The 20,126-nt window shown below is 48.7% G+C and overlaps 1 protein-coding gene across 7 annotated transcripts in view; it reads left to right on the forward strand.

Moving 5' to 3' along the window:
* Window positions 1–20,126, forward strand: part of FMNL3 (formin like 3) — a 53,909-nt gene that overhangs the window by 16,825 nt on the left and 16,958 nt on the right. For 4 of the 7 annotated variants that reach the window (XM_040488213.1, XM_040488215.1, XM_040488214.1 and 1 more), the window contains exons 1-4: window positions 13,183–13,494; window positions 14,730–14,813; window positions 16,804–16,884; window positions 17,165–17,241. In XM_040488213.1, coding sequence (XP_040344147.1) covers window positions 13,198–13,494; window positions 14,730–14,813; window positions 16,804–16,884; window positions 17,165–17,241 — 539 coding nt within the window. In that variant the 5' untranslated portion in view covers window positions 13,183–13,197. Of the gene's footprint in view, window positions 1–13,182; window positions 13,495–14,729; window positions 14,814–16,803; window positions 16,885–17,164; window positions 17,242–20,126 lie in introns of those variants that run through there. The other 3 variants (XM_040488218.1, XM_040488220.1, XM_040488217.1) reach the window with 1 other exon arrangement.

The raw sequence follows: 20,126 nt of genomic DNA on the forward strand, positions 1-20,126 counted from the left end.
GCTCAGCGGAATCAGCATCACACAAGCACTCATTATCCTCAGGCCCTGGCAGTCAGGGCACTTGGTGAATCCCTTGTAAAGTGCTCACGTCTGCAGATTATTTTCCAATGCATCTGGCATGAGTTCCAGAATGATGGTCCAATAGCAGCTATTACTCGCTCCCTTTGGGTTGGCTAATTACTGCTGGCATCATGGGTGACTAAGGAAGTAAGAATCTGTGCTTTTATGGGACAACTGGTCCTGGTGAGCTCCCAAGGCATTTACTTGTCATTTCCCCAGAATATTCTTGTTAAAAGTTTTGAGCATAAGCTCAGGAGGTGTGAGGGGTAGCCAGCTAGACAGTGTCTAGTGGCATTTGGCTTCTCCATTGATTCTTTCCAAAAATTGTAAAGAAATCATCTAGGACCTGTTGCTGCAGATGCCCAGGGAAATATCAAGATGGTGTCATAACATTATAAAAATACTACCAGCTGCTTCCGATTGTCTTGGAAGCAAGAAGGCAGGCAGCTTAGTCCATCCTTATTCTGTGGCAAGGCAGGCAAAGATTCCCGTCAGTGCTCTGGAGGGCCTCTGAGGCTGTGAACTGAGAATGGTTAAGGTGTCATCTTCCCTGCCCGGAGAGGGGAGAAGGACACAATGCTAGCCCTCAGAGATTTGCTGAGTGCAGCCTAGCCTTCATTCACTCAGTAAGCATTTATTGAGCACTTAAAATTATGTTAAGTGTTAAGAAAAGTAAAGATGACTAAGACCATGTCTGCCCCCAGGAGTTCAGTCTAGAGGGGGAGACAAACACACTAAACATATAATTGCAGTATACGGCTTGGGAAGTGCAATGGTATAGATAATGCAGGAGCATCTGGGGAGCACAGAGGAGAGGTGGGGCTCAGGGAATGCTGCCTGTGGGAGGAAATCTATGCTGGCTAAAGGGATAATTAGGAGTTGGAGAGAAGTGTAGGAGAGAAAGCATTCTAGGTAGAGGAGACAGCATGAACAGAGGCAGCATAGTGAGGCAGAGCAGATAGGTTGAGAATCCTCATGCAGCCACTTGAAGTCATTGAATTGTAAGGTGTCAGGCAGAGTGGTGGGAAAGAAGACAAGAGTCATAAGGAGGTTTTGAATGCCGTGCGGAAGGGACTATACTTCCTACTTTTTGTACAGAGTGGCATGGTCAGATTTTGAGTTGTGGGTAGGTCAGTCTGGCAGCCACGGGTGGGAATCAGAATTGGAGGTGGGCCGCCGAGTGGGAGGCCTTGGTAGTGGAGTGATGGCAGTGGGTCTGAGCCAGGGCTGGTATGTGTGATGGAGACCGTGGGACAGACTCGATAGTTACCAAAATTAAATTTGGGGGACTTGGGGTGCCTGGGTGGCTCAATTGGTTGAGTGTCTGACTCTTAATTTTGGCCCAGGTCATGATCTTAGGGTTGTGGGACCAAGTCCCAGGTCAGGCTCTGTGCTGGGCATGGTGCCTGCTTGAGATTCTCTCCCTCCCTCTCTCCCTACCCACCCCCCCACCCCCGCAAATTGAGGGGACTTGACAATTGATTAGATTTGACATTGGGAAGATGGAGATGAGGGACAAGGGAGGAATTCAGGATGGCACCGGGTTTCTAGCTTGCTAGGTTAGCTAGATGGAGGTTCCACTGGTTAAGAACATAGGAGAGAACATAACATAGAAGGAAAAGTGATAAGGCCAGTGTGAGACATATGAAGTTGAAGAGCCTGTGGAAGTCCAGGTGGAATGTCTAATGGACTGTTGGATATTTAAAGCTGAAACTCAAAGGAGAAGTCTAGGATGGAAATAAGTATTTGACAGTCATCTGTGTCTACTGGTCAAGTAAAATTGGGCCTGAAACATTTTCATGCCTTTCTCTGTATCCCCACAGACAGCACAGCCCTTTAAGTGACTGGGAGGGACAACAACTAGGACATATTCACTATCACAAGGAGAGGACAGACTCGCTAGGAAGAGTGGTTAGTTGAAGGGGCCAAAAATAGAGATTTGTGGTAGAAATCAGACCTCAGGTTTGCACACTACTGGTTTAACCTGAGGAAGTCAGGAGACAATGGGGAAGTGATTTGAGAGAAGGTGGAACACTAAAGTCAGCTTAGCAAAATCTCCAGAAAGTTAGAGGAATTGTTCCAGATCACTCAGCAGGGTGCCTTAGTCAGTGACGTATTTGTGTCTCCCTGAATTCTGGTCCCAGCTTTCCTGTGAATCCCCTGGGTGACCGATGGTGTCTCGGTCTTATCTTTCTTTTTTTTTTTTTTTATTAAATTTTTTTTTTCAACGTTTATTTATTTTTGGGACAGAGAGAGACAGAGCATGAACGGGCGAGGGGCAGAGAGAGAGGGAGACACAGAATTCGGTCTTATCTTTCAAAGGGGAGTGTGTGCAACTGCTTTAACCTAGAGAATTAAGAAACGTATAAATAGATATATTAACCTATACTGTTCCACTCTATATAGTCTCACTTTTATGTATTTAAAAAAATTGTTTTAAATTTATTTTTTAATGTTTATTAATTTTTGAGAGATAGAGAGATGGACAGAACACAAGCAGGGGAGGGGCAGAGAGAGAGAGGGAGACACAGAATCTGAAGCAGGCTCCAGGCTCCAAGCCTGTCAGCACAGAGCCTGATGCGGGTCTCGAACCCACAAGCCATGAGATCATGACCTGAGCCAAAATTGGATACTCAACTGACTGAGCACCCTGGTGCCCCCACTTTTATGTATTATAAAGCTATGAAATTGTATTTTGAATGGGTGCTTAGAAGTTAACTCCTGGAGCTGCTCATCCCAATTACTGTTTACAGAGCTCTTCTCCCGTGCCAGGCACCATGCAAAATCCTTTTCATTTATTCATTCATCCCTTCATTTAATTATTATAAGAAGTAGATACTATAATCTACATTTTATAGGTGAAGAAACTTAGGTTCAAAGAAATTTAATAACTTTTCCACTGTCTCATAAAAAGTACCAGGATTCCATCTAGGTCATCCCCGATTTCAAAGTCCACGCTGTTATCTGTAGCACTCTGAGTGTTTATTTATATTTTAAATGTTCATGTATATATTTAGAGAGGGGGAAAGGGGCAGAGACAGAGAGGGAGAGAGATCCCAAGCAGGCTCTGTGCTGCCAGGGTAGATAGAGCCCGATGCGGAGCTTGATCCCACGAACTGTGAGGTCGTGACCTGAGCTGAAATCAAGAGTCGGATGCTTAACTGACCGAGCCACCCAGGTGCTCCAATAGCACTCTGAATGTTTTAAATGCCATTCATATATGAGGGAACTGTCACCACGTGGTATCCAAGAAGGCAGTTCCCTTGTCTCTTTGCGCTGTGTGGTCTCCTTCTTACTCTGAGACAGAAGTCTTGAACTTTAGGCGTCTGGCACACGTACCTTGTTTAGCTGGTTTTACCCCAGTCACGCTGGCCAGGGAAGCAGTGTTTAATAATCAACCAAAGCCAGTCAGACAAATCCAAGTGGACCTTCCCAAGTTAGAATGGAGATTTATATTTATTCATTTTTTTGGTAAAGAGATGGCAAGACATGGTAGAAAAAGCCATCCTGGCAAAAGTTATGTTGGAGGCCACATATCTGGATTGGAATCTGAGTTTTGCCATGTTCTGTGTGATCTTCAGCCAGTTGGTTTCAGCTTCTTAATTCTCTCACCAATTAAACAGGCATCACATTTACCTCCAGTGGTTATTGAAGGCGGTAAGGGAGATTATGTGAGAAAAGTGCCTGGCATGCAAGAGGTGCTCAGTAACATTCTCCTCCCCATCTGTGGCCCTGAGTGAATATGGCAGTTAGGATGCCAGACATCTCAAGAAGCAGAGAAGATTCAGGATCTCTTTGGGTCATGGGGTGGGAACTCTCAGAAGGCTTCTGAGAGATGCTGTGTTTTGTTTTTGTGTGTGTGTGTGTGTGTGTTTTTTTTCCTAGCTGGACAGTCAAATGATATGTAAAAAATCTGGGGCACTCAAAGGTGCAATTGGGGTGTGGGCACCTACAGCACCTCTGTCAAGCTCTGGCCTTAAAGGCATTAGGGGGACAATGTTGGGAAGACAGCTTCGATCAAGAACATACCGGAGTCGTTATTGTTCCTCTTCCCTGAAGCACTGAGGACACACCCCCATTTGAGAGCAATTGAGAAAGCAAGGAGAGACAGAAGACTTGTAGTGCCTCTCCCCAGCTCATAGGACTTGTGACAGATGTGTGCCCTTGTTGGGCCTCAGTTTATCCTTCCATAAAGCAGGAGTCATGCCCCTCCCACATACAGTCTGGAAGTAGGAAGGGATTCATTAAGTTTTATGGTTTGGTAATAAGCTCCTGGATTTATAATGAGACTCCTGGAAAGCCGGAGCCGGGTCCGTCACCAGTGTACTGGGTGAGATGGAGTGCTGCCCCCAGCTGGCCTCCGCTGTCCATGTGGGTGGCCCACCGTACCTATTAAACTTGTTCTGGGTGCCACACATTTTTGTTTAGGAAAAGCGTGTTCAAAGCAAAGTCCATGCCCTCATGGAGCTTACAATGTAGTTTGGGAAATAACACAGAATGTGAAAGGTGAATAACAGTATGAGAGAGAAGTGGTTTTTCCATGACATCTTGTAGTTGAAGGATCTAGTACAGTACCTGGCCTAGGGTAGATGTTTATCAATTGCAATTTCCCCTTTCTTTGTAAATATGTAGGAGTTATCACAAAGGAACACATGTCTTCCAGTTGGCACAGTGTGTGATAACATAGGGGACACTAGAGTTGTTGAAGGTGTGACTGAATATGATTGTCAATAGGAGGTGAAGGGCAAAAAACCTCAAGGAAGTTCAGACGAAGGAGTGTGAAATCTGGGTGGTTTGGGGGAGGTTCCATGAGGAAGGTTGATTGTATTGATCCTGAAGGATGCGTACAATTTGAAAAGGCACAGAGAAGGGCTAATGTAATTCATTGTCTCATTGTGTGAAGTTACAAACTCAGGCTTTGGAGTCAGACCTGGGTCCAGATCCCAGCCCCACCACATACTTGCTCTGTGAACTGGGGCAAGTTCCACAGCCCTTCCAAGCCTTTGCTAACTCGCCTATAAAATGGGAATAATGCAGGGTGCCTGGGTGGCTCATTTGGTTGAGGGTTGACTGTTGGTTTTGGCTTGGGATTCCCCCCCCCTTCTTGCTCACTTGCTCTCTGCCCCTCCCCTGCTCACTCTCCTCTCAAAATATTTTTTTTTTAATGGGAAAAATGCTAGTCCCAACTTCATAGAGTTGTTGTGAGACTTAAGTGAGATAATTCATATATAGTTCTTACCACAGTTCTGTGAACTGAGCCACAGTTCTGGCTTTTGTCATTATTACTGTTTTCATTTTAATAGTAGTATCATTATTATCCTATTCATAGCCACCTACTTACCTTAGCTCCTAAGACCCTTATGTTCTGGCTGTTCCCTGCCTACTGTAATTTCCTCCTATACACCATCATTTCATTATGGCAAATCACTTAGGGACTTCCGGACTTTTTATGATGTTTTGTGCTTCCAGGTCATGGAGATGCTGTTTCCTTGCCTAGAATATCACCATCTTCCCCTCTTTCATTGCCTTTTCCTGAGTCCTTCCTGCTTGATGTTTAAGACTAAATCCTATAGGATCTCTTCCAGGAAACCTTCCTTGGTCACTCTCTCCAGTTAGATGTTGCCTCCCTGGGCTCCTACAGCCCATGTGCAGCTTTTCACAGTAGTGCTGCCTACACTCACCCTCGTTTGCTTATCTACCTTGCCCTTTGGATGTAAACTTCCTGAATATAGGGATCCTGCCCTATTTATTTTTATATTCCCAGCTCCTAGCTTAGTGCTTGGCCTATAGTTGTTTTCCAGCTAAATGTTGAATAAAAAACCCAAACAAACCAACCAACAAACAAAAAATGTAACTAGCATTATATGTAACATTTACTATCTAGGTTCTGATTTAAATGCTTTACATATGTTAACTTATTTAATCATCATAGCAACCCTATGAAGTAGATACTATTTTTACCTCCATTTTATAGATGAGGAATCTGCATCTCATAGAGATTAAATAATTCTCTCAAGGCCACATAACTGGTAAGTGGTAGAACCAGGATTCATGCCAGGACAGTGTGGCTCATCATTCACTGCTTTAACCATGCTCTGAGGTTGTGATAGGATATTTATTGGATGTCCAAGAAAGGGTGAGGAGACATTAGCCATAAATCACAGCTCTATGAATACATTTTTAAAGGCATTAGTAAATGTGTGGAGACACTGTTGGGGTGGTGGTGGGTAACCTTCCCACTTTCACTTATGAAAGATTTGCTAGAAAAGGTGGGATTTCGCCTGTTCTTAATAGAAGAAGAGGCTTGGCTGACAGTTTGGAATGATCTCTCTAGGGTGTCATGGAGCAGAACACTTAAATCTAGGAAGAAGAGGAGTATATGTATGGGGAAATTGAAGTTGCCCAGTCTTTATAGAGCACCTACTACAGTGGTAAACAACCTGGTAGTGATCCCTCTGGTGGTGATCCCTGTGCTCAGGAGCCTGTGGTCTAGCAGGCTGTAAGAAGATGAGTCTAATTATAGAGAAAGGCAGGGAAATGACTCAGATTTATGACATGAACTGAAAGACAGAGTTTAAACTCAGCATGAGGAGTGGGAGCTTGCTGAGAGAGCTGCAGCATCTAAATAAAGTGATTTGTGTTACAGTAGATGAGGCAGATTATAGGAGAGAGAACCCGGAAGTAGAAAGGGCAGTAGTGAGAAGTTGGATAATCCCCTCCAAAAATTACCAAGGGCCAAAAAAGAAGTTGGTGGTAGAGAGGTAGTAGCAGGATCAGTTACTTATTAAGCACCTGCACATGATTCAAAAAAGGAAAAGGCAGGGTGCCTGGGTGGCTCAGTTGGTTAAGCATTGGACTCTTGATGTCGGCTCAGGTCGTGATCTCATGGTCATGGGATGGGGCGCTGCACTGGGCTTTGCACTGAGTGTGGAACCTGCTTGGAATTCTCTCTCTGGCTCTCCCTTGCTCACGCTCTCTCTCTCTCAAAATAAATAAATAAACATTTAAAAAAAAAAACAAAAAAAGGAAAAGGCATAATGCCTACCCTCAAGAAATTCATGTTCTAGTTGTGAGTAGAGGAAACACACACATGAAAGACACTATATGGAACACATTTAATTTGTGCTGAGGTCCATGATATCAGTGACCAGGTATTTTCTTTCTTGTTGCTTCACCCATCTGGACTTCATTTCCAAGGTCACGTCATGGTCCAGAGTAGTTGTTGAAGTTCTAACCATTACCTCTGCATTTCAACCAGCTGGAAGCAGAAAGGAGAAAAGAAGAGTATGCTCCCTCCTTTTAATGACAGCTCTCAGGAATCATACACACTACTTCTGTTTATGTCCCACAGGTCACATAGCTATACCTAAATGCAAAGGAAGATGAGAAATATATCAATGCTGGGCTGCCAACTGCTCAACTGAAATTTGGAGATTCATTACTAAGGAACATGAGGAGAAGAAGTTGGGGCATAGCAAGCAGGTCTCTGCCATGTCATTTTTCACATATGATTATGCTTTGGAGCTCAGAAGAGGGGCTGATTATTTTAGGCTGGGTGGTCACGGAGCTGATGGATTTTGAGTCAGTAAGAGGTAGGGATTCAGGAGATTGGGGAAACATCAGTTACAAGTAACTCCAACTACAAGCAAGAGTGGCTGTTCCAGAAGAGGACAAGGCTGGTCAGAGATGCCAGAGCCAACCCAGGCAGAATCCCACCTCTGAATCTCTTTCTTATTTTAAGATGTTAAGAGCAGCATGCCAAAGTTCAGGTTTTCTTCTGTGAATGATAAGAAGTGAGAGAAGATATCTTGTTTGAGAAGAGACATGGTTTATCTTATGTTGCTGAGAAATTGAGAAATTTCATCCATGTGCAGGTTGGAGGAGAAGGAGGGCTGAAAGTAGGGATGCTAGCTGGAAGGTTATCCCAGAGGGTCAGGAGTAAACAATAAGGGCCTATCTGATGGTGATAGTGGGAATGGAAGGGAAGGTATGGATGAGAGGCCCTGGGAGGGATGTGCGTTGAGTCTCGGTAAGTAACAGGCTGTGGTCTGGGGAGAGAGAGGAAAATGCCCTTTGTGGGATGTAAGTATTGTGTCCTCTGAGAGGTAGCGCTGCCTATCAGGGCTCCCCAGGCAGGAGGGCAGAATATCATGAGGAGAAGGGGGCACCTTGGCTGTCCACAGGGAGAATGTGAGGCTCTCTGTCTCAAGCCTCCTTAGCTTTGGAAATCTAGCTGCCCCCAGCAGAATAGTTTCCATTCTGCGTAACTGGGGAGTGTGTGGGTCTGGCTAACCGCGAGGAGGGGCTGAGGAGCCAGCAGACAGATCAAGTTGCTGTGGCAGTAGCTTTTTAGCTAGGGCCTGGGGGCTCTGTTGGGAAGAGCTAACATGAGTTCCCCTACGTGAGCTTGTGTGCTCCTTGACCAAATAGGTCATAAGGGATGTCCTCAGCTGGCGTCTGGAGGCCAGGTTACCTGACATCAGGTGTGAGGCCAACAGTGTGGCAGAGGTGGAATTGGGGATTTGCTGGCATTCGGGATGTGGCCAACTTCCTTTGCCTTCCAGGGTCGAAGGTCCTCCAGGGTTAGGAAGAGGCCTTGGGGGTACGGTTATATTTGGAAAAAGCTACCTCTTTGATTGATGCTGGCCTTTTAGGGCCTCTCCTTCCTCTGACTTCCCTGGTGTGAGTTGCAGAGCTCAGCCTGAGACATCTGGTGAACCCATTTCTTTTTCCTCCAGGCTGCCCAGGGACTTGGCCCATAACTGCTCAGCAAGTCATTTCTGGTTATAGAGTCATCAGTGACCACAGAAGCACGTTCTCCAGTCAGGGCTCCAAGCCTGTGAAAGCTGGCCTTCCCCTGGCAGCTCATCCCCAGAGCGATAGCTCCAAGGAAACAAAACCAGAAAGCTACACCTACCCAGTACAAACATTTAGTCGAGGAGCACCTACTTTTCTGATGTCCTCTGTCGTGAGGTGCCCCAGCAAATTCCCCCTAAGTGTGATAGGGCAGCTGGGGCCTAGAGGAAGCCGTGTGTGGCTAGAGATGTGTTGCATGTCTGCAGCCTGAGCTCCCTGCAGGAGCTTGCAGCCCGAGGGCAATGAGGAACAGAGGCGAATTGCACTCCTGAGGCAGCACCAGGGCTGGAGGCCTAGAATGCACCTCTTCTTATCCTCGAATTCTCCCATGTGCAGGGGGCCTAGTGAAGCATTCACCCCCACCTCTCCCTGCAGCCAAGTGTCCTGAATCCATCTTGTGATTGCTTTTCTGCCACAGGACACGGTTCTTCTCCCAGAACCTTTTAGAGTTGACGCCATTTCATTCCAGGCTGTCTCAAGTGTTATCTCCATACCTGAGTTCTGGAAAGAGGATGGGAGGGAGGCAAGGAGAGCAGTCTCCCACTTGACAGCAAAACCAGGCTCAAGTTGGTTTGGTCCGTAAGGGCTGCAGTGAGACCTGGCCTCCTATCCGTTTGTTTCCTCCCCTGCACTACTCCCACCAGTTACGGGACTGGGGAAAAGTGGGGGGATGTAGAGGGGCTGCTCCGGACCTTCTTCCCTTTAGCTCTTGGATCTTTGATCAAACTCTGAGTTTTAGTTTGACTTTTTATTTCTTTTTGACAGGATTGTAGTTTGGGGGTGGGGAGTTTAGGAGGAGCTGTCCTGAAAGAAGATAAACAGTGACGCAGAGGCGGCAGCAGCAGCGTAGGCAGTGGGCTTGGCCACCGGCCTGCCTGCCTGCCTGCCTGCCGTCTGGGCGGGCTGGGTGGAGGGCTCCCGCCCTGCACACTGGCCAGCTGGCTTGTGTTAAAGCGCTGGCTGAAAATAACTCTCATTGTCTGGGAGCTGCTACTGCGGCAGGGCTGGCTGTGGCCGCCAAGGGGGCTGAGGCGGCAGAGCTGGTACCTCCCACCTCCTTGGGCTCTTGCCCTTTGGGATCGATGCCCAGCTGGCCACAGCTGTGGCTGCTGCCCACCAGTAGAGATACGTGGAGGGCAGGCTGGGCCACTCCTAGTGCTCTGTCCTTTTGGCAGCTGGGGTTGGGCCTTTGTGCCTGGTGTTGCTTGCTTTGCTGTTGGCTTGGGCAGAGTTGTTGGTTTGTGAGAGAATGCAGGGCGGGAACACAGGGCGGGAATGCAGTGCTCCAGCTCCTCCTACAGCAGTCTCCTGGGCTCCCAAACCTTGTGCCTCCTCACCATATTCTGTCTCTGCCCATCTGTACAATGGGCTGATCTGTGGGTGCCTAAGAGGACTTGTTGGCAGCTGTGGCCAGGGGCTTGGCAGCATGTGGTGCCCAGGATAGTGCTTCACTTAATCTCTGGGGAAGTTCTAGATTCAGCTTCTCAGACTCCCCACCCTCCATGGGCTGAGCACGGGGACTGGGGCTACCATACTTGGGAGAAGTGTCAGCCATAAGGCACTTGGTGGGAGGTGGTTCTGAGAGGGAAAACACTGAGAAAACCAGCCCACATTCTATATTTGCTCAGAATAAACAGTCCCTACCTGCCTTCCCTAAAGACTCCAGAATCCCCTTCACAGGAAAATTTCAGACATCCCTCTTCATGCCTCTCAGAGGAGCTTGGGCCAGCGTTCGTCTCTGTTCCTAAGATTTATCATGATTGACTGGGACCAACAGAAACAGGAGTTTTGGGTCCTTCCTATTTCTGTTTGTTGGGTTTTCCCCAGACCCGGCCCAAGGAGACTGACAGAGTCAGGGGTGAGTCCCAGAGCAAGACCCACACCTTCAAAGGAAACTCCAACCCCACCGGCATTTCCCTTCCCCAGCTATGGGAAGGAAATGAGGAGGGGCTAACTGGCTAGGGGTACAGAGCAGGAAAGGGAAGGGAACCTCTGTGACCAGAGCCCCCTCATTCCTCCTTGGCTTCACTGGGGCTGACAGGGGGTGGGTGGGGAGTCAGGAAGCCTTGCTGGAGGGACTGAGCCCTTGCTCTCACAGAACCCAGGAGGGGGTTAGGCACTGATCGGGGCTCTGTGCCTGACCTCAAACTGGCAGTCAACCAGACCAGCCCTGCCGGAGAAGCATCAGACCCACCCCTTTCTGCTGCTTCCCGTTATAGGTTTTTATTATTAGATTTCTGGCTGGTTGCTCTGATTTAGGAATTAGTCTCAGAGTTGCTTTCTGTGTGACTTCATCTTCCCCTTCTCCTTCCATCTCTCTGGGGTCTCCCCCTCCCTCCTCAAGGATGTTGGTATCTAATTGTCTCCTAGTCTTAGGGATGGGAGGGCTGAGAGGGTGGGGGTAGGTATAAAGGATTACTCTGTCCCAAGCGTTGAGAAGCAGTGCTGAAGGAGGGACAGAGGCAGAGATAGAGACGACCGAGAAACCAAGAGGGGTCCTTGGGATGTTAGAACATTACACCGGATTCTCAAGAGGAAGGGGAACAAAACTGTTGAACACCCACAGTGTTCCAGACACATATGGACATAAAATATTTATCATTTAATCCTCAGAAAATCCTGTGAAGTAGTGAGATTATCTCTGTTTTATGGATGAGCTTTGAAGAGCCCAAAGTTGATCTTGGGCTCTCTGACTCCACAATTGGTGCCTCTGTTCCAAGACAGCTGCACCCCCTTTCTGTTCAGCAAGGGTTTCAGTGAGGAGTTAGCAAGAATTTAGCCTAGCTGCTGCCTTAAGAGAGCCCACAGTCTCTGTGGAACCACTGAACAAAAATGTCAAGGAAACACACCTTTGAGACCGGAACATGTCAGGTTTGTTCCCTGGCTATCCCCGGAACTCAGGAAGTTGTCCTTCCTCAAGACATCAGAAGCCTGCTGGACTCACACACGTTATCGATTAGAGTCAGAAGCCCTAATGCCTTTGTCTGGCAAGGAGAGAAACCCATGGTGGGTGGCTCCCACCCCGCAGCCGGGGACCGATTTCTTGTGGGAGTGCTGGAGGCTGAGGGAATTCCCCCACCCACTTCCTTCCCCATCACACTTGGGCCCCACAGAAGCAGAGAAGCAGAGACAGCATCACTGTCTAGAAAGTGCCACACAAAGCTCTAGACTGGAGGCTGTGGGCCTGTGGTCACAGCTGATTCATGCTTTTGCCACCAGTGTCCGTACTCCGGAAGGCCATCTCTCCTGGGCATCTAAAGTTTTACCAGGTCCCTAAGGTGCCTCTTCCAGGCTCTTAGGCTAGGGTTCCCAAAGGGGGTGACTTTGTTCCGTCTCCGAAGCCCTGGGGGCACCAGACATTTCCTCCCCAGTTCACCTGGGGAGGTGGGGATGCACGAGGCCGCAGCAGCTGATAGTGGGTGGCTGAGGAAGTTGGTGTAGACAGGATGTGATGTCTGCCACAGTAGCGGCAACCCCACCCCGCACCGCCTTCTCCGCCAGTCACTTTCTTCCAGGGGAGACAACTATTTTCTATTTCCATGCCATAGACTTAGGAGAAACAGGCAGAAGACAATGAAGTGCTCAAGATGTGCACAGAACCAGAACCAGGCCTGAGGTCTGTTTCTGCTCTGGTCTCACTTAGGCTTAGCTAGCAGCAGCCTGGCTGTGGTTAAGAGGGAGACATTGGTCTGAGCTCACCTTCAACCTTTGGGTCTCTGTTCTGTTGTGGCCTCTTGCCCCTGTCCTCTTCTCCACACAGACATGCTGATATTGGCCCTTAGCCTAGGAGTTGCAGAGAGAACATTCGGGATTGTATTTGCCCAGCCAGCCATCCCTACTGCATCAGCAGTAGGGGGATTTGATTAGCCCCTCTTTCCTGCAGGAGTTCAGGCAGACTAGCAGGGCAGCAGAAACCATGAGGAGGGGTATGATGGGTGATCCTCTTCCCCTTCTTTCTTCTCTCCCCTGCCCCATTTTGATATTCCTAAACACTGAGCAAAAATCCCAACCGTACTCCTTTTTTGAAGTGTAGTGGAGCTGGGCCCATTACTCAGAACCAGGATGTCTTAACCTTAGGTTTACCATCCACTTACTGTCCACTAGGTGCCTATCATGGTATTAGACATTATCAGGGGTTGGAGACCATATGAATAGACACAGTCCTTTAGGGGTTAAGAGAGTGTATAACTAGTTTAATAGTATGTGTGTAGATAAATACATAATAGATAAATCTAACAGAAATAAATGATATTTAAGGTTTTTCTTTCAGTTTCTTACAATATGGAGGGCCGACTCCCAGGATACTCCCACTCTTCTGGAATAATGCAGGGCCTGTGTGACTCCCAAGGATCGTGGGTGCACACATTTTGTGTCCCCGGGGATGAGGATGTCAAGGAGTGGGCAGATGTAACCCAGTGGTCACGCTTGGGTGACCAGGGAGTTAGAGCTGAACTTGGAGCAGTAAGTAAGGGAGAGAAAGATGAGAGGAAGGCCTTTCAGGTGGCCTGCAGCGTGCTGGGGGAAGAAGTCAGACTTGTGGGAAGTCCTGTGGGTTATCAAACAGCTGTGGTACTTCAGGTAAGAGATCATATTTGATTCAGGAATATGGGGTGGGGGGCAGGTGCAATGATCTGCCTTTGGAGGCAAGGGCTATGACCTGCAACAATGGCAGCCACGCTGGTTAGAAGAGAAGCTTGACTGGATGGGGGTAAAGGAGGGGAAGGTAGGACTGTCAGCCTGTGTGGGGATAGATCATGGGTGCCTTGGGCTTCCGTCACTCTTTATTCTTTCTTTATTCATTTAGCAAACGGTAGTGAGCAAAAGAAAATGACTCCTGGTCCCTTCCATAGTCTAGGTTAGAGTGTCTTTCAGTACGGGGGTGGGACATTTTATTCATTCTTAATTAATTGGAAGGTATGTCACAAGTAATTTGCTATTAATGATTAAAGTACTGAAATTTTGTAAATTATTTCCTTAGAAAAATGAGCAGTTATCTTCATGCTAAGGTCCTTCTCATGCATTTGTATCCCAGTATGGGGAAAAGGGGTAGACTCGTAGCATCTACACAGGCTGTGGCTGGTCCAGGATTCACCCTCGGTTATGCACCATGCAGGAAGGCCACCCATCCCTCAGGCTGAGGGGGAAAAGCAGATTGAAAGTTGCTGCCTTAGGGGCGCCTGAGTGGCTCAGTCAGTTGAGCATCTGACTCTTGATTTTGGCTCCGGTCATGATTTCACAGTTCGTGAGTTTTGAGCCCCATGCTGTGCTCTGTGCTGACAGTGTGGAGCCTACTTGGGATTCTCTCTCTCCCTCTCTTTCTGTGCTTCCACCACTTGTGTTCTCTCTCTCAAAATAAATACATAAACATTAAAAAGAAAAAAAAAAGAAATGTGTTGCTTTAGACAGGTGGCTTTCAAACTTTTTTGCCTTGTCCCATGTTAAGAAATAATGTTATGGCCTGACTTCTGTGTGTGCATATGTATATGAAATTACTTAAGACATAAAAGAAACAAAAGTTTCATGAAACATTGCAGTTAATTCTGGTATCTTCTAGCCTATTCTATTTTAATCTGTTTTCATTTTAAAATAAAGTTAATCTCGGCTCACTAAATTGGAAAACATTGCTCAACAAAACTGAATTAAATATGAAGGGGAGGCAGATGGACTGGCCTGCCTCTCTGAGCCTTCCTTATCAGCCACAGAGTGTGAGGGTGAAGCTGGGGGGTCCAGGAGGGAAAAGGTATGCATGCTCAGCCTTTCTCTTCTCTGGGTGCAGGGAGCTTTCAGCCCATTGACTCAGGTTCTCTCCTCAGAGCTCCATGAACCTGCCTCCTGACAAGGCCCGGCTCCTGCGGCAGTATGACAATGAGAAGAAGTGGGATCTGATCTGTGACCAGGTACGAGGTTTGGGGCAGGTCCAGAAGCAGGGGTTGTGTCTTGGGCTGGACAGGGCAGCAGGGCCAAAGGCACTGACCATAGCCCTGGGGTCCCTCGAGAAACTCTGGCCTGGGCTTCACCTCGGTTCATGCTCGCTTTCTGTTCCAAGAGGATGCTCCCAACAGAGACTGGGCTGGTAGGCCAAGTTCCTCTCTAACTCCTACAAAGAGCTGTCTTGATTTCTTCCTGATGGGCAGGAGCCTGAGGAAGTTTGTGTAAGTCTGGCTGGCTGTCTGTCTGCAGAGGAGTGGAGTAGTTTTCCCCACAGACCCTGTTTCTGCCTCTCCTCAGGATGAGGGCTCTGCCTGGCAGGGTAGACCAAAGGACCGTTTCTTTCCCACTCTGCCCTAGACCTGCCTTTTCTCATTATTTACAGGCCTCTAGGAATGAGAAGACTCAGCCCCCTAGTCTTCTGTTCCCAAATCTCAGAACGTGAGGATGGAAAGCTCCCCAACATGAATGGTGTTTCAAGCTGGAAGAGAACATAGAGATTATCAGAACCAAGAACCAACACCCATGGCCTGGTTCTTTCCCTTGCACACATTTGGAGACCACAGGCCATGAGGTTCTGAACTCAGATGGGCCTGTCTGCACAGCCAGGAGAGTCCGCTTTTACTTCCTTACCTCCTGGGGTATGAAAGCACCTGGTGCAGGATGTAGGCCACGTGCTTACCCAGCACTTTGTCTTCAGCTTTGTCACAAATTTATTATTTCTTTTCAAGCACTGAGCAGAGTCATAATAGCTAACATTTATTAAGTACTTCTTGTGGACCTAGGACTTTACATATACTGAAGTATCTCGTTTAGTCCTCACAAAAACCCTCAAGGAAGGCACTGTTATGTTTTACGGATGAAGAACCCCAAGGCTCAGTACCTTGCCTGTCACTTGGAGCCAACTCCATCTGTGCTATTATTATGCTCCACTGTCTCCCAAATCATTGACCTCTGGTAGAATTATGCTTCAGAGAGCCTAGTCCAAGTCCCCTCCTCTCCAGGGAAGGCCCATTTCCATGTGTTCTGCATTAAGCGGAGCTGGTGAGCATGGTCAGCTTGGGGGTTGCAGAACAGTAGCCGGTTGGTACTGAGTTTCTTTAATTGATAATGTCTCCAGTCTTTTTTAGGTCACATAATTTCAGCATTTCTCAAACCTCTCTTGTTTCTTTCATTTTGTGTTTAGTTTCTATTTCCTAACACTATGTTGTTCTCCTGGACCCTCTGCAGCTCCTCCCGCCTCCCGCCCCCCCACCAACTCTTCAGATATCTCAGTTGTGAAGGCTGTAACAGGACCAGAATGCTTAAGAGTTTTCCCTGAGTTTTCTCTTGGGTCAGATGCGGGGGTTGGGCCAAAATGGAGAGGGTATGGTCCTGTGCCCTGTGTGGAAGGGGATCGGGGGATGACCTCACCAAAAGCAGGCTTCAGCGTTTGAGGTTGCCTGAATTGTCAGGGCCCGGGGCCTGGGCAAGGAGCAGAAAGTGTGTTTGCAGCCCTGAATGTGTTAGTACTGTGACGCCAGTCTGGTCCCAAGTCTGGGTTTCAGGGCTGAGGAAGCTGCATTCTACAAGGCCTAGCTCCTCTCTCCGTGGCCCTCCTAATCCCAGCCCATCAGTTAGCTAGGCAGTGGGCACTGTTTCTCAATTGTATCTTTATTTTGGGTGCTATTCTCAGCTCTGTAATCCCCACATCTTATCAAGCAGTAGGCTCTTAAAATAATTTTCAGCATAGAAAAATATTTTAGGCTCAGAGATCACTAATTGGAGAAATGGAAGATGGCAATAGATGGGAAGCACCTGAAAATAAGGAAGAGAACCTATGGCTTAGGTGATATTAAGGGCCAGGTGACAACTTTAGGAGGCTGGTCCCCTCACACTGGACACCATGAGTGTTCGACTTCCGCAGCGCTCTCCTCAGAACTCTGGGTGTCTGTGCGCACACGTGTGTTTCCCTCACAGGAACGGTTCCAGGTGAAGAATCCTCCCCACACTTACATCCAGAAACTCCAGAGCTTCTTGGACCCCAGCGTAACTCGGAAGGTGAAGTGTGAGACAGGGAGGCCCCCCCTTGCTGTCCCTTACAGTCCTATGGGGTTTTGGACGCAAACATTTTGACTCAGGGTGGGACATTTGCTTCTGAGCAATGGGACTTTGGTTGCTGGGTTTGGAGGCCATGGGTCCGGAGTGGCTGGCTTATAACAGAGGGAAGGCTTATAACCGCTCTCTTGTATCCCTTCCTTTTCCTTTTCTACCCCTTTTGTTTGTACTGCAAAGTTGGATTGGGGGCCTCCAATAGTGACAGGAAATTCCATGTTTACAGAAGTTCAGGAGGAGAGTTCAGGAGTCAACCAAAGTACTGAGGGAGCTGGAGATCTCACTTCGTACCAACCACATTGGGTGAGTCCGAATCGGCCATCAGGATCTGGTGTCTTCTGAGGATGGTTTGCCTGTTTACTTCCCTGCCATCAGGCACAGTTGCCCCTTGAATGGCTTTGGTTCCCCAGAGCTTCAGACTGTTCTTTTTTCTGGCTTTTCTCCTTTTCAGCTCTGCCAGCTGCTGACTGATGCTGCTGGCAAGCTTGGGGCCTCTCCTGGGGTCTTCAGCCTGTGGCTTTGAGTAGAAGACATTCCCATAGCAGCTGAGACTAGAGTCTGCCTGTGGCCTGGGGCTGGGCCAAGGGAGGCCCAGAGAATGCTAGGAATGGGGGAGCATATTACATCGGGTAGCTGAGACCTCGTTCCTGGACTGTTTGGTGCCCAGAAGATTATTTTCTTGATTATGAGACAATCTTAGTTCATAAGCAGAAGAAGCTTCCTAGTCCACCAAGGAAGAAGATCTAAGGCAGTGGGGGCGAGGAGTTGAACGTCTTCTGTATCTACAGACCCTGGTACTGCCAACCTATTGATGGGGCCCCTGGGAACTGCGTGAGTTTTGTTTTCTAGTTTCTGAGTGGGGAACCAGAACTTGCTAAACAGGCAGAAGGCTAATGCCTGAGGGACAATGAAAGGTGGCAGTGGTCTCAGTTTTATAAAACCATAACCAATCAGAGTATATGTAGTGAAAGTGAGAGAGAGAGAGAGAGAGAGAGAGAGAGTGAGAGAAAGGGGTGTGTGTGTGTGTGTGTGTGTGTGTGTGTGTGTGTGTGTGTGTACACAAAGGATAGTGAGGGATACCTGATGTTGGACTGCAGGCAGGGCTACGATCCTGATCGAAGGGCCTGGCACAAATGTTGAGAGCTTGCATGAGTGAGAAGTTGAGCCTGGGGTGGGGGTGGGGTGGCTGGGCAGGTGCCATCTCCAGGGTCCTGGGCTTCCTGAGAGCAGAGGTAGAATGAGCCAGATGACATCATCTGCATTTCCCCCTCTGTCCGCAACAGCCGCCCACTTGTTCACCCCAGGCTGAGTCTGCCTGGGGCTCTTATAGAGGCTACCTGTTTGTAGCCAGCTGCTGCAGCCATCACAGGGGAAATGGCACAGGAGAGAACAGGAAAGGGATAGTTCCTGGCCTCGGAGCTGTGCCTGGTGGCCAAAATTGGCTCCTACACCTCATCCACGAACCAGAATGAAAGCTGACATGCTAGGAAACTAAACCTCCGGCTTTATTTGGTAAATCCTCGCACAGGGAAAGAGTGACGGGGCCTCGTCAGCTACCCTGTGTGTGAAGGCAAGAGTGAGATGGCAGCTCCCAATCCCACCTACTGCCCGGCACCCTACCACAGGGCCTTCTCCTCCTCTCTCCTCAGGCCCTCCTTTCTTTCATAGTAAGTGTAGCTGCATGAGGATGGGGGCCTGTTCTTCTCGGGACAGGGCCACAGAGCAGTGTGCGACACTCCCTTCTGCTCACCCCTTCTACCTGGTGCCTGCCTCTCTGGCCAGTGGCCAGGGGCCGGGGCCAGAGCAGCACGGTTCCCAGGCCTGGGGCCTCTTGGCAGTTTGGCACACAAGTCAGAGGTCTGGACCTGGCCCTTGGTTCCCAGGGAAGAGCATAGTGTCTGGCATTTTAGGAGCTCCTGTTGTCTGTGGGGACGGGCCAGGCTGTGGTAATCATGTGGGGAGGGCCAGGCTCCTTCCTGGATTTCTGGGCAGGAAGAGTTTGTCAGGCTGTCAGACTGGGGTGTGAGTGCTCCAGGGCAGTGGGAGCCCAGGGCAAGGTGGGGAGAGGAGGATCCTGCTTCTGTCATAGCCTGATCAACCCGAGGGCCTGCCGAAGCTGGGTGTGCAGGGGCAGCCCAATGGGAACTCAGGCCCTGGAGCGGGGCAGGCTGGGAAGTGGGATTCCAGAGCCTCACCAGCTCCTCCTCTCTCTGGTTTGTATTGGTTTCTCTCCCTTGCCGAAGTGCCCTTTAACCTCTCCTCAAAGTGTCAAGATCCCGAAAATAGCAGTGTAGACTCAGACAGGAAATGAGAAGGGGGTGGGGAGCTGGAGAGCAGACAGACAGGAAACGGGAGGCCTGTCGGCCCCCAGAGAGGAAGCTAACTTCAGGCAGCTCCGGTGTCAGTCAGCCTCAGCTGAGCCTGGTGCTCTGGCCCAGCCTCTCACTGTAACCCAGGGTGTGGCCAGCAAACATGGCGCTGGTGTTCCAGCTGTGGGGGAGACGCGGCCTTGCAGGGCTGTGGGGTACAGCTGGCCAGTAAAGAGCCCCAGACATCCAAGGGAACAGAACACTCAGGAGAGTCAGGGTTTTGTCCTGAGAGTTTTATATCTCTCTGTGCTGTGGAATGAACCTGTCCTGTAACAGTGTTCCTGGGATCGGCTCTTGAATTTCCTTCCAGGGGTATCTTAGGCCAAGAGGCCTGAAGGCAGAAAGATGGAAATGCCTGGTCCATTGTCTTTAGGATCTTTGTTGTCCTCATTCCTGCCTCTCTGGCTGAAGGGGCCCGAGTCCTCAGTCTGGCTCTGAGTGGTCATAGCCATTCTAGAGTTACTTGAGTCCCTGACTATTCCCCCATCCTTTTCCTATTCTGCCAAACTCACCCTAACTAAACACAGAATCCCCACATATCTCTCTTTGCTCACTATGGTCCCAAATATCTTTCCTTGAACTTGGTGGAAGGCCCCTTTGGCCCACCATGTCTCTGTTCCAGATTTCTCTTTGGCCCCTCCCGCCTGTCTTTTGACTGAGACTTCAGTCAAACTGGGGTCCTGCGAGATGTTATTAGGCATAGCTCTGCACAGCGGCCTGTGGTAAATGCTCTTGATAAACCTCCCCACCTCCCCATAATTCTGCCAATAAACATCAAGCAGGGACAGTGCACCCAGTGTTGTGCTAGACCTCAAGGAC

The sequence above is a fragment of the Herpailurus yagouaroundi genome, unplaced genomic scaffold (genome assembly GCF_014898765.1).
Source record: "Herpailurus yagouaroundi ecotype Mexico unplaced genomic scaffold, PumYag 166, whole genome shotgun sequence".
In the NCBI taxonomy this organism is placed as follows: domain Eukaryota; kingdom Metazoa; phylum Chordata; class Mammalia; order Carnivora; family Felidae; genus Herpailurus; species Herpailurus yagouaroundi.